Source organism: Moschus berezovskii, chromosome 10 (assembly GCF_049115385.1).
Source record: "Moschus berezovskii isolate FMDL1 chromosome 10, NW_MosBer_1.0, whole genome shotgun sequence".
Lineage (NCBI taxonomy): Eukaryota > Metazoa > Chordata > Mammalia > Artiodactyla > Moschidae > Moschus > Moschus berezovskii.
The window spans coordinates 34,885,853-34,899,772 of record NC_142469.1 but is presented as its reverse complement, the minus strand read 5'-3'; the positions used below and the strand labels follow the sequence as shown (position 1 = coordinate 34,899,772).

The following is a 13,920-nucleotide window of genomic DNA, read 5'->3' as shown; positions in this document are numbered from 1 at the left end:
AATGAGAATTGCTAAAATAAAGGCACCTTCTAACATATATCATTTATTCATTCATTCATCCATACATTCACGATCTACTGAGTACCTGTTTTATATAAGACCTTGAACTATTTGCTGATGTCAAAAACCAAGAAGAGTGAAACCAGGCTTCCAATGGCAAACAGCCTGATATGAACAGAGCACAGGGAGGATAAGTAGGAGAAACAAATGGCTAGAGAACAGCAGCAACACATCAGGACTTAGCTGCAAAAAGAGTATGGGCTTTATTATAAAGGCAACTGGGATGATGCAAAAGGGAAAAGTAATCAAATATACTTATGGAAAACTGACTGATGGCAACGTGGAAAGGTGAATGGAAGAAGGTCAAGGCTTAAAGTAACACTCATTAGGAAAATCACGAACAAAAGCATCCATTAGAAAAAAGAATGGAGAAGATGAGGCAAAAAATAAATGTTCAAGGAAATAAAAGCAATGTGCCTTAGCTAGAATTACATGCACACCATGAAAAGATAAAAAAATATTATCAAGTTTCTGAGTACATAGTAAATTCTTCTATTTAATTCTGGAGAAAAAATGTTTAGAAAGATAATGATTTCAATCCTTGATATTTTAATATTGACACTCCCAAGGATCTTCCAAATAGAATGCTAAGTATGAGTACACTGGTCTGGGACTCAGGAAAGGAATACAGACTTAAACATTTCAGGGTGATCATTTATATATAAAAATATGTAATATTTGAAACCATGAGAGTGAACAGGCTCCCTCAAGAGACAACAGGTAGACTAAGCTGAAAAAAAGCAAAGAGCAAAACTTTTTTAAGTATAGACATAAAAAGAGCCTTTCAAGTGACTAAGAAAAATGTGTTAGATGAGAATGAAGAAATCTAAGAAAGAATGGTATCAGGAAGATGAGGGATAGAGTCAAGAGAGGCAAATGCTGTAAAATGAGGGCAACAAAGAAGAGAAAGTTAATGGGAAGACCATGGAGCAGCAGAAATAAGTCTCATTTCCATGGTTGAGAAGTGAATAGGAGATAAAGAAATGGGGCCTGGGTATACATTCAATAGTTAGAAGGCCTTTTCTCTGAAGGAAAGCAAAGAGAAGTAGGTACATATGAAATTGCTCAGTTTTTTATATGAAAAATATGATCAGGTTTAGAGAATGCAAGGAAAGGAACCAACAGAAAGGAAGACAACAGCAACAAATGAACCAATCGTTCTTAAAAAAATGGTTCTTAAAAAAACAAAACACCAGATGGGAACAGAATCAAGAGCAGACAAGTAGTTCAATCTGGAACAGAAGGATTACCTCTTCATTCTAAGTGGAGAAAGGGAACATTGATAAGGGCACATAAATATGCATCTGCATGCATAAATGCAGGACATCAAGGAATTTCATTTCTAAAAACTTCCATTTTTCCCAATGAGATAGGATGCAAGATTTCCTCTTAGAAAAAAGTGGGCAGGCCAAGACAGTGGAGCTTGATGAAATTCATTGAACACTGAAGAAAGAATATCTAAGATGATTCCAAAGCAACACAAAGAGCTGCTGAAGCTAGAGAAATACATCAGTGCACTATCAATTTAATGTTACAACACTCTCTGCTCAATTTTCCTGAGGACCAGAAGTGACCTAGAGTCTCTGCTCAATTTCCTGAGGACCACAGGTGACCTAGAGCCTCTGCTTAATTTTCTGAAGACCAGAGGTGACCCAGAGCAGAGGAACTGTAGGCAGGAAACTCTGAAAGAGAACAAAGCAAAAATTAAGAAAGAAATGTTAAAAGAATGCAGTGAAGCACCCTGAAGTCTTCACCAGACACGGAAAAAAACAAGGCAATGAAGGGCTGGGAGAGTGGTAGGGAAAAAAGCTAGATACAACATTTTAATATTAATTAGAAAAATTTATGAATTTACAGATTATACAAACACACACACACAAACACACAGGTTTCACTGGTGGCTCAGACATTAAAGAATGCCTGCAATGCAGGAGACCCAGGTTCAATCCCGGGGTTGGTAATATCTCCTGGAGAAGGGAATGGCTACCCACTCCAGTATTCTTGCCTGGAGAATTCCATGGACAGAGGAGCCTGGTGGGCTACAGTCCATGAGGTCGCAAAGAGTCAGACATGACTAACACTTTTACTCTCATATGCATATAAACTTATATATCTTTGTCTTCTCTCAAAGTTCTGGCTTCTTTCTGTACTTTACTACAAAACACATATTTTGAAACCTGTTACCAACTGGTCTTTGGCCATTTTTCTTGAGTAAAGAATTTATTCAGGGATAAAGAAAATTATAAGATATCTTCATATTCTCAAAGAACTTAATATTTCCCTAAAGAAGTGACATAAAATAATAAAAGATATCAAATTCACATGCAAAGCTGCATGAAGTCAGCAAGAATAATAAAAATTCACCCAAGGCAAAGAAGACTTCTTGAAAAACTCAAAGTTTATTCTTTCACAATAAGATTTTTATCAGTGTAGGGATTATGGGTAGTGGCAGCAGGAGTAGGAATAAACAAAGTGTAGGTACTGGTATGCCTTCTAAGAGAAGTTTCACTTCTATCAATAACTAGATATGAGATTAGATAGATATATAAGGGCCAGACTATGAAACACCTAGAATATTTTAGCTCAGACTGAGGATAAGCAGAGCAGAATCATAAAATGGGGCAAAGTGTTCAATAATAAAACAGTATTCCATAGAAATTTTCCTCCCACTAAAATGCACCTGATATACTTTCATTCTTTCTTCCTCTAGTGTATTACTGCAGTGTAACTCACGAGGACATACACCGTGTTATGAACTGAAAAACTGCAGATTGTATGAATCACTATGATAACTTCAAATGTAGAGCTGCTACAAAAGGTCGTATTATGCTGCATCTTAAATCTGTGGCAAGTATCTTGTATTAGCAAAAGCAATCTAATTTATCATGATATTAAAAAATAAATTATAAAGCTATTTATTAATAAAATTTACCATTTTTTAAAATGTAACAAAATATAATACTTACCACAAGACTTTGAATGTCCCAAAACTTCATCACCATTCATGGTTTCACACAACTCAAAGTACTGAACACACTGATGAACCGCTGTAGTTATCTAATAAAATAACAGCTTATTAATCCTAAAATTTTAAGCCCACAAGTCCATGTATTAAAGAAGTTAGTCAAGGCTGTAAAATATGTTGGGAAAATAGCTAAGAAAAATATTCAGAAAATTTAGAATAGCACCTTTCCACTGAAGCTCAGTCTCTGCAGTTAACATTTTAACTATGGCTTCATTCCAGGAAACATGGAAAATACTTGTAGGCCAATAAATATACTATTGTTATAATGTTAGTATTAAGACAAAAATACAAATGTATTTTACATTTTATAGTGAAAGATGAAAAAATTCTGGTCATGACTTTAAAAATTCTCTTGTCAATACCCCCAATTTCCTTGCCTTAAGAGTCTTTTCTTCCTACTTAACCAATAAAACGTGACCTTTATCTAGCTTTCATTTCCATCTTAGATACCAGAATTGCTAAAAGCTGATAAAGAAAATTCTCAATACAAAGAACAGTCATAAAAAATGATCTCCAACTTCTGTACCCAGCGATTCTCTGATAGTCTTCATTCTACCTCCTTTTCCCACTCTCCTCAAACAAAGATTTCAAATCTTCTTCCTTTCCTCTGCACCTACATACTTCCTGTAGATAGCATCTCATTCTAACTCTCAAATAAAATAGAGGCCACCAGTGAGTTAAGAAGTAATAATTGCTAGATGCAGTAATAAAGAGGGTTTTGTTGATCTTCAAAAGATCAATTTCAAGGGAGCTTGGGGAATAGAACTAACTATAAGGAAAGGGAATAGGAACTGAAAAATTAAAGGCAGTATAATTTTTATTTTCAAGAAGGTTGGTCATGAACGGGAGGGGGAACTCATGTACACCTGGGGCGGATTCATGTCAATGTATGGCAAAACCAACCAATATAATATTGTAAAGTAATTAGCCTCCAATAAAAATAAAAATAAAAAGAATGAATTCTTCAGGTTGAAAGGATATGGTCTTGCTTAAGCAGAAAGGAAGCTGAGTATGTAGAAGAGAAAGGGTAACTGATAGAGTAGTGTCTAAGAACAGGAGCAGCGAGGACATAAGGAAAAGGAGAGGTTAAGCTTTAGATGGGAAAACGAAGGAGGCTGTGTGGACAGAGAGGAGTTCATAATGATGGAATCAAGGAATTGATAGATTTCCTAGTCTCATTCATTCTTATGGCCTTGTTTCATGTAGAAGAATTAGCATGGCAGGATTACCATCATTAGAATGGCCTGCCTACAAGAATGGACCTTGACCATCATCTGGAAACTTGGATTTCAGGACTTTTCCTACCATTCTAAAAACTGTACCTCAACAAACAATGTGGTTTTTATGCTGAACGTCTGTGTTCCTTCTAGGTGTGTGGAATCCCTGGTTTGTAGTAGGCAGAAGGTGCCAACATGATTAATCCCTGATTTAAAAAGAAAATGGGCACTAAATCTCTAATAAATTTCTCTGGTAGACAACATTTCACATGAGCTGTCATAATTTGACACCGGAGAAATTAAGATGAGTCCTGTGTGATTCTGCTGGGAAAAAACTCTTAGAAGTTCATGCTTGGTATCTTCTCCAGTGTGCCTTATCCTTACACCAGTTCTGTTTTGCATCTTTTTTTTTTGTAAGAAACCATAGCGGGAAGTACTACTACATGCTGAGTGCTAGAAATTCTCCCAGCAAATCATCAAATCTAGGGATGGGCTTTGGGAACCCCCTTCCATATCTATGTCTAAATCAACCTTTAGGATCCAGATCAATAAAATGAAATCTCCCCACCAGGAAATCTGGATCTCAAACTTGATACGACCAAATCTACCAAATCTAAAGTCATAACCTTTTCCAAAATCCTGTTTTCTTCCTACTGTGTTACTTATATCAATGAATGACAAATATTCAAATGAGTAAGTCCTGACCCAAAGTATAAGTCGCTAAGTTGTGTCTGACTTTTTGTGGCCCCATGGACTGTAGCTCACCAGGCTCCTCTGTCCATGGAATTCTCCAGGCAAGAATACTGGAGTGGGTAGCCATTTCCTTCTCCAGGGGAACTTCTTGACCCACGGATTGAACCTGCATCTCCTGCATTGCAGGTGGATTCTTTACCACTGAGCCACCAGGGAAACCCAAGTCCTTGAAAAACCCCATTGAAAAAGTCAAGTCCTCTAAAACTTATATTCAAAATATAGTACTCCTAAGTCCATCCATTTATCCCAATTCACTGTCATAGCCTTATGTTTCCACCATCTTTTGCCTCTTAGGAGAGATGTATTGAAGTAAAAACTATCTCCACCTACACCTTCAGCCCATTTTCCAAATTTTCCAAAGCCCTAATATAATGTTACTTCAGTACATGAAAATCTATCAGTGGACTACTAAACCTCCAGAATAAAGGCCAATCACCTAAATTTGACAATAAGAACTTTCTAATGACCTAACATTAGTTTTATTCCTATTACTCTCCAGATGCCCCTCTCCCAAGACACGCACACACATGGACAGAGAAATACATCTACCTGTGTAAAAAGTCAGTCACCAAAAGCCAATTCAACAGTTATTTGACTAGTCAAATAACCAATTCATTAAAAGCAAATCCATCAAAAATCTCACCAATCAGTACACATCAATTAATTCTGAAACACATTCAGAGCTGAAATGTACAACAAACTCATTTTTATCTGCAAAAGGGAAAAGGGTGAAGATTCCCTTCAAGTATGTCTTATTTATTTTTCATGAAATGATGAGACCTTATCCTGCCTCATACATGATGAAACAAGCTAAGGTCAACGGACAGACCCAATTTAAAGTATCTAAGAACTTTTCAGAAAACATCATACACTTAATACTAGTTTTAAGGGAACTGGTCTTCAGGAAATTTCTCTAATACTAACTCACATTTCTCTTAGCAACCTATGTCCAGCCATATGAAGTACGTGCAGTTTTCAAGTGTACTATGTATTTTCCAATCCCTAAAGCCTGTAAAACATGCTATTCCATGGCCCTGAAATATTTTCCCACCACTACACTAATCACCTTCCCTCCTTTAGAGAATAATACCTATTCATTAATTTAAAAAATTTCCCACGATCCTTGGAAATGAGTGACTGTTCTATGGATAAAAGCCAGAATAACCATACTTTTATATAACCATGGTTAACAGGTATCTAGAACAAATTTACGGAGAAGGCAATGGCCCCCCACTCCAGTACTCTTGCCTGGAAAATCCCATGGACAGAGGAGCCTGGTGGGCTGCAGTCCATGGGGTCGTGAAGAGCTGGACACGACTGAGCGGCTTCACTTTCACGCATTGGAGAAGGAAATGGCAACCCACTCCAGTGTTCTTCCCTGGAGAATCCTAGGGATGGGGAAGCCTGGTGGGCTACCGTCTATGGGGTCACACAGAGTCAGACACAACTGAAGTGACTTAGCAGCAGCAGCAGAACAAATTTAAAATCTTATAAATCATTGTATGTCAACAGATCTCAATGAACTTTACTTCTGCAAATCAACCAATCAGTAGCTCCTTCCTTCTAAAAGTCATCCAACAACAGACATGCTCTGGGAAATTTACAGTTGGCTGGAACTCACTTATCACCTCTATAAGTCCATTAGACCAGTTCCAAGTTTTCTCCAAAATCCTGTATTAACATCTGCTTTGCCTAATTAAGTAAGTAACAAATACAGTGTGATGCATTGTTTCAGATACTGAACAGTGCTCTTTAGACGTCAACATTTCTGGAGCTTCCATGGAGATTACCTTGAGGACTCTCAACTGGCATAATTTCCATGGGGTCCTCAAAGAAAAGTGTCTACTGGGGCCACAAGTCCCAAGCTTTGATAATCCTTCAGATTTGCCACCACTCGAGTCTGTGTCAACGATGATCTAAGATTCATCTTGCTTTATTGAGCTCTCATTGCTAGATTTTATTATCCTTGGATTTATTATGAAATAGGTCTTTGTACAAAGAAGCCTTTTTGTTTTGGAGGAGCACCACTGGGTCATTAGTTCTATTATTGTTCTATATTAACATGCCTATTCTGTTGTGCTCACTTTGCTTTTGTCGTTATTTGCACAGACTCTGAACTCTTGTTTTGTTTTGGGTTAGCATGCATCTATTGAATATATAAAAGAATGCTCAGAAGAAGGCATAGTCCAAGAAGTCTCTAATCCAGTCAATTCGATCCAAACCAGCCCTGAGATGAGTGGCTACAAGCAATAAACTCATTTAGGAAACTGGTCATGTTGCCTTGGGACTTCTACAAAAATTTCATGACTACACTCCCTGACTTGTCAATTCTTGAAAAAAAGGGAATCAATGATTATTCTGTCACCAATCACACAGCCCCTCCCTCACTTCTGCTTAGTCAGAACCTGAAACACCATTCATAACCACACACTTTTGCCCAAAAGTATAGTGATATGTTTCATGTTTATCAGGAATTTGTCTAGGGTGCAGCCTCCGCTTGATAGAAATGCTTCTGAGATGAACTTATATTAAAATCCTAATTCTTCAAAAAACTGCCATTATGGGGAACTTTTGATATAACAAACATAGTTAAAACAGGCTCTAAAGAATCAGAAGACAAATGAACAAACAGCTTCTCTGTGAACTCAAAGCACTATCTCCAGATAATCTTTCTCAGACACTCTCTAGCTCACTTCCACTCAAATCTTCAAAACCTCATTCTTCCTTGCACTCATTTCTACTCATCTTTATTTTCACCAGCCACTTAAACTTACTTCTGTTCCATCTACCTCTTTCCCTCACTTCTTATGTGTGTTATCTTTGGTTTGAGAAGGGTAACAATCACTGAAAAATGCACATCTTAGAAGAGGAACAATTACAAAACATAATATCCCCTTTAAATTGCAGGAGCAGAAACCAAATCTACAGTAGGTAAATTTAAATACTAAAGAGTCAAGTTGAGGGCATAAAAAAGGAGTATTCTAAACCTTCAGTTCAGTTCAGTTTAGTCGCTCAATCATGTCTGACTCTTTGCAATCCCATGGATTGCAGCACACCAGGCCACCCTGTCCATCACCAATTCCCGGAGTTCATTCAAACTCATGACCATTGAGTTGGTGATGCCATCCACCCATCTCATCCCCTGTCGTCCCCTTCTCCTCCCACCTTCAATGTTTCCCAGAATCAGGGTCTTTTCTAATGAGTCAGTTCTTCACATCAAGTGGCCAAAGTACTGGAGTTTCAGCTTCAGCATCAGTTCTTCCAATGAACATTCAGGACTGATTTCCTTTAGGATGGACTGGTTGGATCTCTGCGCAGTCCAAGGGACTCTCAAGAGTCTTCTCCAACACCACGGTTCAAAAGCATCAATTCTTCACTGCTCAGCTTTCTTCACAGTCCGACTCTCACATCCATACATGACTACTGGAAACACCATAGACTTGACTAGATGGAACTTTGTTGGCAAAGTAATGTCTCTGCTTTTTGATATGCTGTCTAGGTTGGTCATAACTTTTCTTCCAAGGAGCAAGCATCTTTTAATATCATGGCTGCAGTCACCATCTGCAGTGATTTTGGAGCCCCAAAAATAAAGTCTGCCACTGTTTCCACTGTTTCCCCATCTATTTGCCATAAAGTGATGGGACCGGATGCCATGATCTTAGTTTTCTGAATGTTGAGCTTTAAGTCAACTTTTTCACTCTCCTCTTTCACTTTTATCAAGAGGATCTTTAGTTCTTCACTTTCTGCCATAAGGGTGGTGTCATCTCATATCTGAGGTCACTGATATTTCTCCCAGCTATCTTCATTCCAGCTTATGCTTCATCCAGCTCAGCGTGTCTCATGATGTATTCTGCATGAGTTAAATAAGCACAGAGACAATATACAGCCTTGACGTATTCCTTTCCCGATTTGGAACCAGTCCATTGTTCCATGTCCAGTTCTAACTGTTGCTTCCTGACGGGCATACAGGTTTCTCAAGAGGCAGGTCAGGCAGTCTGGTATTCCCCTCTCTTTCAGAATTTTCCAGAGCTTATTGTGATCCACACAGTCAAAGGCTTTGGCATAGTCAATAAAGAAAAAAATTCTAAACCTTATGAAAGATATATTTGCTGTAAAATTCAGGATTTTACTTCACACTTATTCTCCTGCAGTAGGAAATATGTACCAGCCAGTTCACTTAACTATTAATCCCTAAGATTGGGGTGGGGGGGGAGGGGAGGAGTGGAGTGGTAGTGGTATGAAAACAGTAAGGTAGAAAAAACCAAGGAAAAAAATTGAATAACCTAACTGTCAATATTTTTATTTTTTTAGCAACCTGAAGAGGGCAAGGAAAATAGGGAATGTACTACATAAGGCCATCTCAGAAGCCATTCTCTTAAGGGTAAACTGGACAAAAGGTTCTAATTGTTAAAAGATTAAATATCTGAGCTGATAGCCAAAATGCTTTTCAACTAGTTCATAAAAACAAAGTTCTTAACTTCCTCAGATATGGCTTTAAAAAAACTGGCAACACATACATGAATGATCTGTCGCCCAGTGCTACCTATTGAACCTTTCCGTATGGCTCAGCCATAGCGAATCCACCTGTAATGCAGGAGACACAGGAGATGCACGTTCAATCCCTGGTGGGGAAGATCCCCTGGAGGAGGGCAGAGCAACCTACTCCAGTATTCTTGCCAGGAGAATCCCATGGACAGAGGAGCCTGGTGGGCTACAGTCCATAGTGTCACTAAGAGTCAGAAACTACTGAAGTGACTGAGCATGCATGCACATTACCTATTGAAAATGTCACACATTTCACAGAACAAACTGCACAGAGTAGCTACTAACACATATTAGTTTTAAATTTAATTAAAATATCAAAAATTTAGTCTCCTAGTTTCCCTAATCACATTAAGTTTTCAGTGGATATATATAGCTAATAGCTGCCCCACTGGACAATGCCACTGTTTCACTGTTGTACAAAATATTATCAGTTAGCACCTATAAGAAGCTAGAGGACATGCTTTAGCAGATACTCATATCACGCTGCTATGACTGAAGTCCTTTCACAAGGATCTCTTATAAAACAAAAAACAAATCCACAAGTGATTCAAAGTTCCCACTACTACTGCTGTTTAGTCTCTTAAGCTGTGTCCAACTCTTTGCAACCCCATGGACTGTAGTCCACCAGGATCCTCTGTCCATGGTATTTCCCAGGCAAGAACACTGGGATGAGTTGCCATTTCATTCTCCAGGGGATCTTCCCAACCCAGAGATCTAACCTGTGTCTCCTGCATTAGCAGGTGGATTCTTTACCACTGAGACACCTGGGAAACCTCTGTGTGTGTTTCTCTGTGTGTCTGTGTGTGTGTGTATGCACATGTATGTACACCCATATACCATAAAAAAATATCTTTTAGTATTTTGGTAAATTTAGGAAAACTTTAAGAGAAAATATGATTTAGGATGAAATCTCATGCAAGATGCAAATCTGGTTCATTATTATATGAGATAAAATATCTGAACAAGCTGCTAGAATATTGATGCTGATAATATCTGTGGGCTAAGAACTGACTATAGGCTAATTCAATTTTCAAATAAGGAACATATTTTAAGAGTTAACCTAAAAGAAACATTTGAAATACTTCCACCAGGGCCTTTCTGACAGCAAGAGTGAGATAAATGTATGTCCAATCATGCAAGGAAAAAAATCATTCCTGTTTTTTCTTCTTTCTCTATTCTAGTAAGATCACTTTATGCTCACATGGCAGCAACAAATTTCCATTAAAAATGGGAATGAGAGAGAAATATAGAAAGACTTTCAGTTTCTCTAAGGATTTTTTTTAAATTTTTTTAATTTATTTATTTTAATTGGAGGCTAATTACTTTACAATATTGTATTGGTTTTGCCTATTCAGTTCAGTTCAGTTCAGTCACTCAGTCGTGTCCGGCTCTTTGCGATCCCATGAATCGCAGCATGCCAGGCCTCCCTATCCATCACCAGCTCCCGGAGTTCACTCAAACTCATGTCCATCGAGTTGGTGATGCCATCCAGCCATCTCATTCTCGGTCGTCCCCGTCTCCTCCTGCCCCCAATCCCTCCCAGCATCAGTCTTTTCCAGTGAGCCAACTCTTCGCATGAGGTGGCCAAAGTATTCGAGTTTCAGCTTAAGCATTAGTCCTTCCAACGAATACCCAGGACTGAACTCCTTTAGAATGAACTGGTTGGATCTCTTTGTAGCCCAAGGGACTCTCAAGAGTCTTCTCCAGCACCACAGTTCAAAGGCATCAATTCTTCGGTGATCAGCTTTCTTCACAGTCCAACTCTCACATCCATACATGACCATGGGAAAAACCATAGCCTTGACTAGACAGACCTTGGTTGGCAAAGTAATGTCTCTGCTTTTTAATATGCTGTCTAGGTTGGTCATAACTTTCCTTCCAAGGAGTAAGCGTCTTTTAATTTCATGGCTGCAATCAGCATCCGCAGTGATTTTGGAGCCCAAAAAAATAAAGTCTGACACTGTTTCCACTGTTTTCCCATCTATTTCCCATGAAGTGATGGGACCAGATGCCATGATCTTTGTTTTCTGAATGATGAGCTTCAAGCCAACTTTTTCACTTTCCTCTTTCACTTTCATCAAGAGGCTTTTTAGTTTGCCTATTACCTCTACAAATAAATTCTCAATCTGATAGTCAATATTTCCATCTTCTCCTTTCTGCATCCCAGTTCTTATAATTCTCAAACAGAAAGCAATTATTGTTCTCCTTTCTTCAATTTATGTCCTATGACAGTATTCTTAAAATTCACAATTCTAGGAATCTTTCTCTTCACTTCTCAAGATTTTACTTAAGTACATAAACCATATTTATTGTCTGAAAGTCATATCAGTATAAACTTAATTTCACAATTCTCATATTTGTCAATTATTCACTAGACTTGCTGAATTCATTCCTTTTAGTGCTCTAACACATTGGTCTACCAATAGCATTAAAAGCTGAAAATTTTACTAATATATTTTACAGTATTAGTTTGTATTTGGTATAACTTGAGTCAATATGTGTGAATACAAAAGCATTTAGCATTTTGAGTTTTTTAATGCAACTTTCTGTCAAAAGCATGGGTAAATTCTATAGAATGAAATGAGGGGGGAGAAATGCTACAAACACCTGATCTGAATTAAACTATATGATAATACTTAATAGCTTATCCCAAAGTAGCTTGTTAGCAGCTCAATTTATTAATACTATGAAGTTATATACTTTCTAACTGTTATCTTGACTGCATTTTAAGTATCTACTTTTATCCTTTTATGTTTCACAGAATGGTAGTTTAAAAGTCACATAAAAGGGGGATTACTTCATTATCCAACATTAATTATCACTCAACTTTGCACATTCAAGCTATTACATCATATATCTTCTTGTGATATTATTTTTCAAGATAAGAACAAAAACATAGACTTACCAGAGATTTATATTTCTTTTCAAGAAGTCTCAGTACTGCAGTTCTGCTATAATGTGCATGCTAAAATTAGGAGGAATATGACATTTAATATTAAAGCTATACCATTCAAAACCTATTTTTCCTACATCATTTCTTTCCAATAACATAAATTACAGAATAACTTAGTTTAAATTATTGTAATCAAGGCAAAACGGGTTTTTCTAAGTATAATGATTTATAAGCATAGCAGTCACAAGAATGCAAATCATATTAAAAACTGGATCATTTACTAATAGACTAGTATCCCTGATCTATCCAGGGATAGATTCTATCCTTCAGCTGTGTCCAGTTACCATACTAAGTTATTTTAAAACCAAAAATATGCCTGACTACCAGTTTATAACAGAGCCTAAAGGGAAGATTAAGAAATGAGGGCAAGGAAGGGTGAGAGGAGAACTCGCAACTCTCACAACAAGGAGGGAACTGTAATGCTTACATACACAGAAGTATGCAAAGGTTGAAATGCTCTCAAGGGACAGTACCTTAATCAGTCCCTGACAACTATATTTTAAAACCAACTCAAAGTGCCAAAAAAAACTCTCCTTAGAACTAAACAAAAATGAGATTAAAATATGTTTTTTATGCATTGTACAAAAGGAAAATTTTACATAAATATTACTTAGGTTCAATATCATTAGCCTTTAATGTAGTTTCTCATTTTACTTTAAAAAATAAAATTCTGTAAAAGCTATCAGAACTTCTGGGGAATAGAATTTAATCAAATGAGGTTTGCATTAATTGAGAGCTAATCAAAACCCTTTGTTTTTTGGGGGATTCCCTTGTGGCTCCATTGGTAAAGAATCCACCTGCAATGAAGGAGACCTGGGTTCAGTCGCTGGGTTGGGAAGATCCCCTGGAGAAGGAAAAGGCTACCCACTCCAGTATTCCTGCCTGGAGAATTCCATCTACTGTATAGTCCATGGGGTCGCAAAGAGTTGTACACGACTGAGTGACTTTCACTCTCACATTCTGTGTTTTAACCCTTGTAACTTAAAATGTTTTTAAAAAATCATTAATCCATTTTTCAGGTTTAGTAAGAGAAATATGCTGCCTTACACTTAAACTATTGACCATGTTCTGAAAAGAAAGCCTCATAGTACGTCCCTTAGACCATAGTCCACATACCACAACCCTCAGGTCAAAATGAGCCGCCTCCTGATATTGGGCAAACAATGTTTTATTTATAGATGCTTCTGGGCTATGGCAGAGAACTGATTAGTTGCATCAGAGACAGGACAGTCTACAAAGCCAGAAATATTTACTGCCTGGCTCTTAACATAAAGCATGACAACTTCTGCCTTAGATGAGTGAAGAATGTGATAAATTTTAGTAATACTAGAACACAATGGGAGCTATTTAATAATTTTCTTTTGGTT

The 13,920-nt window shown here is 37.5% G+C and overlaps 1 protein-coding gene across 3 annotated transcripts in view; it reads right to left on the bottom strand.

Annotated features, from left to right (window-relative positions):
- TBC1D32 (TBC1 domain family member 32) overlaps nt 1–13,920 on the bottom strand; it is a 204,523-nt gene that overhangs the window by 153,968 nt on the left and 36,635 nt on the right. For all 3 annotated transcript variants that reach the window (XM_055432983.2, XM_055432982.2, XM_055432984.2), the window contains 2 exons: nt 12,506–12,565; nt 3,027–3,117 (listed from right to left, as the gene is read on the bottom strand). In XM_055432983.2, coding sequence (XP_055288958.2) covers nt 3,027–3,117; nt 12,506–12,565 — 151 coding nt within the window. The remainder of the gene's footprint in view (nt 1–3,026; nt 3,118–12,505; nt 12,566–13,920) is intronic.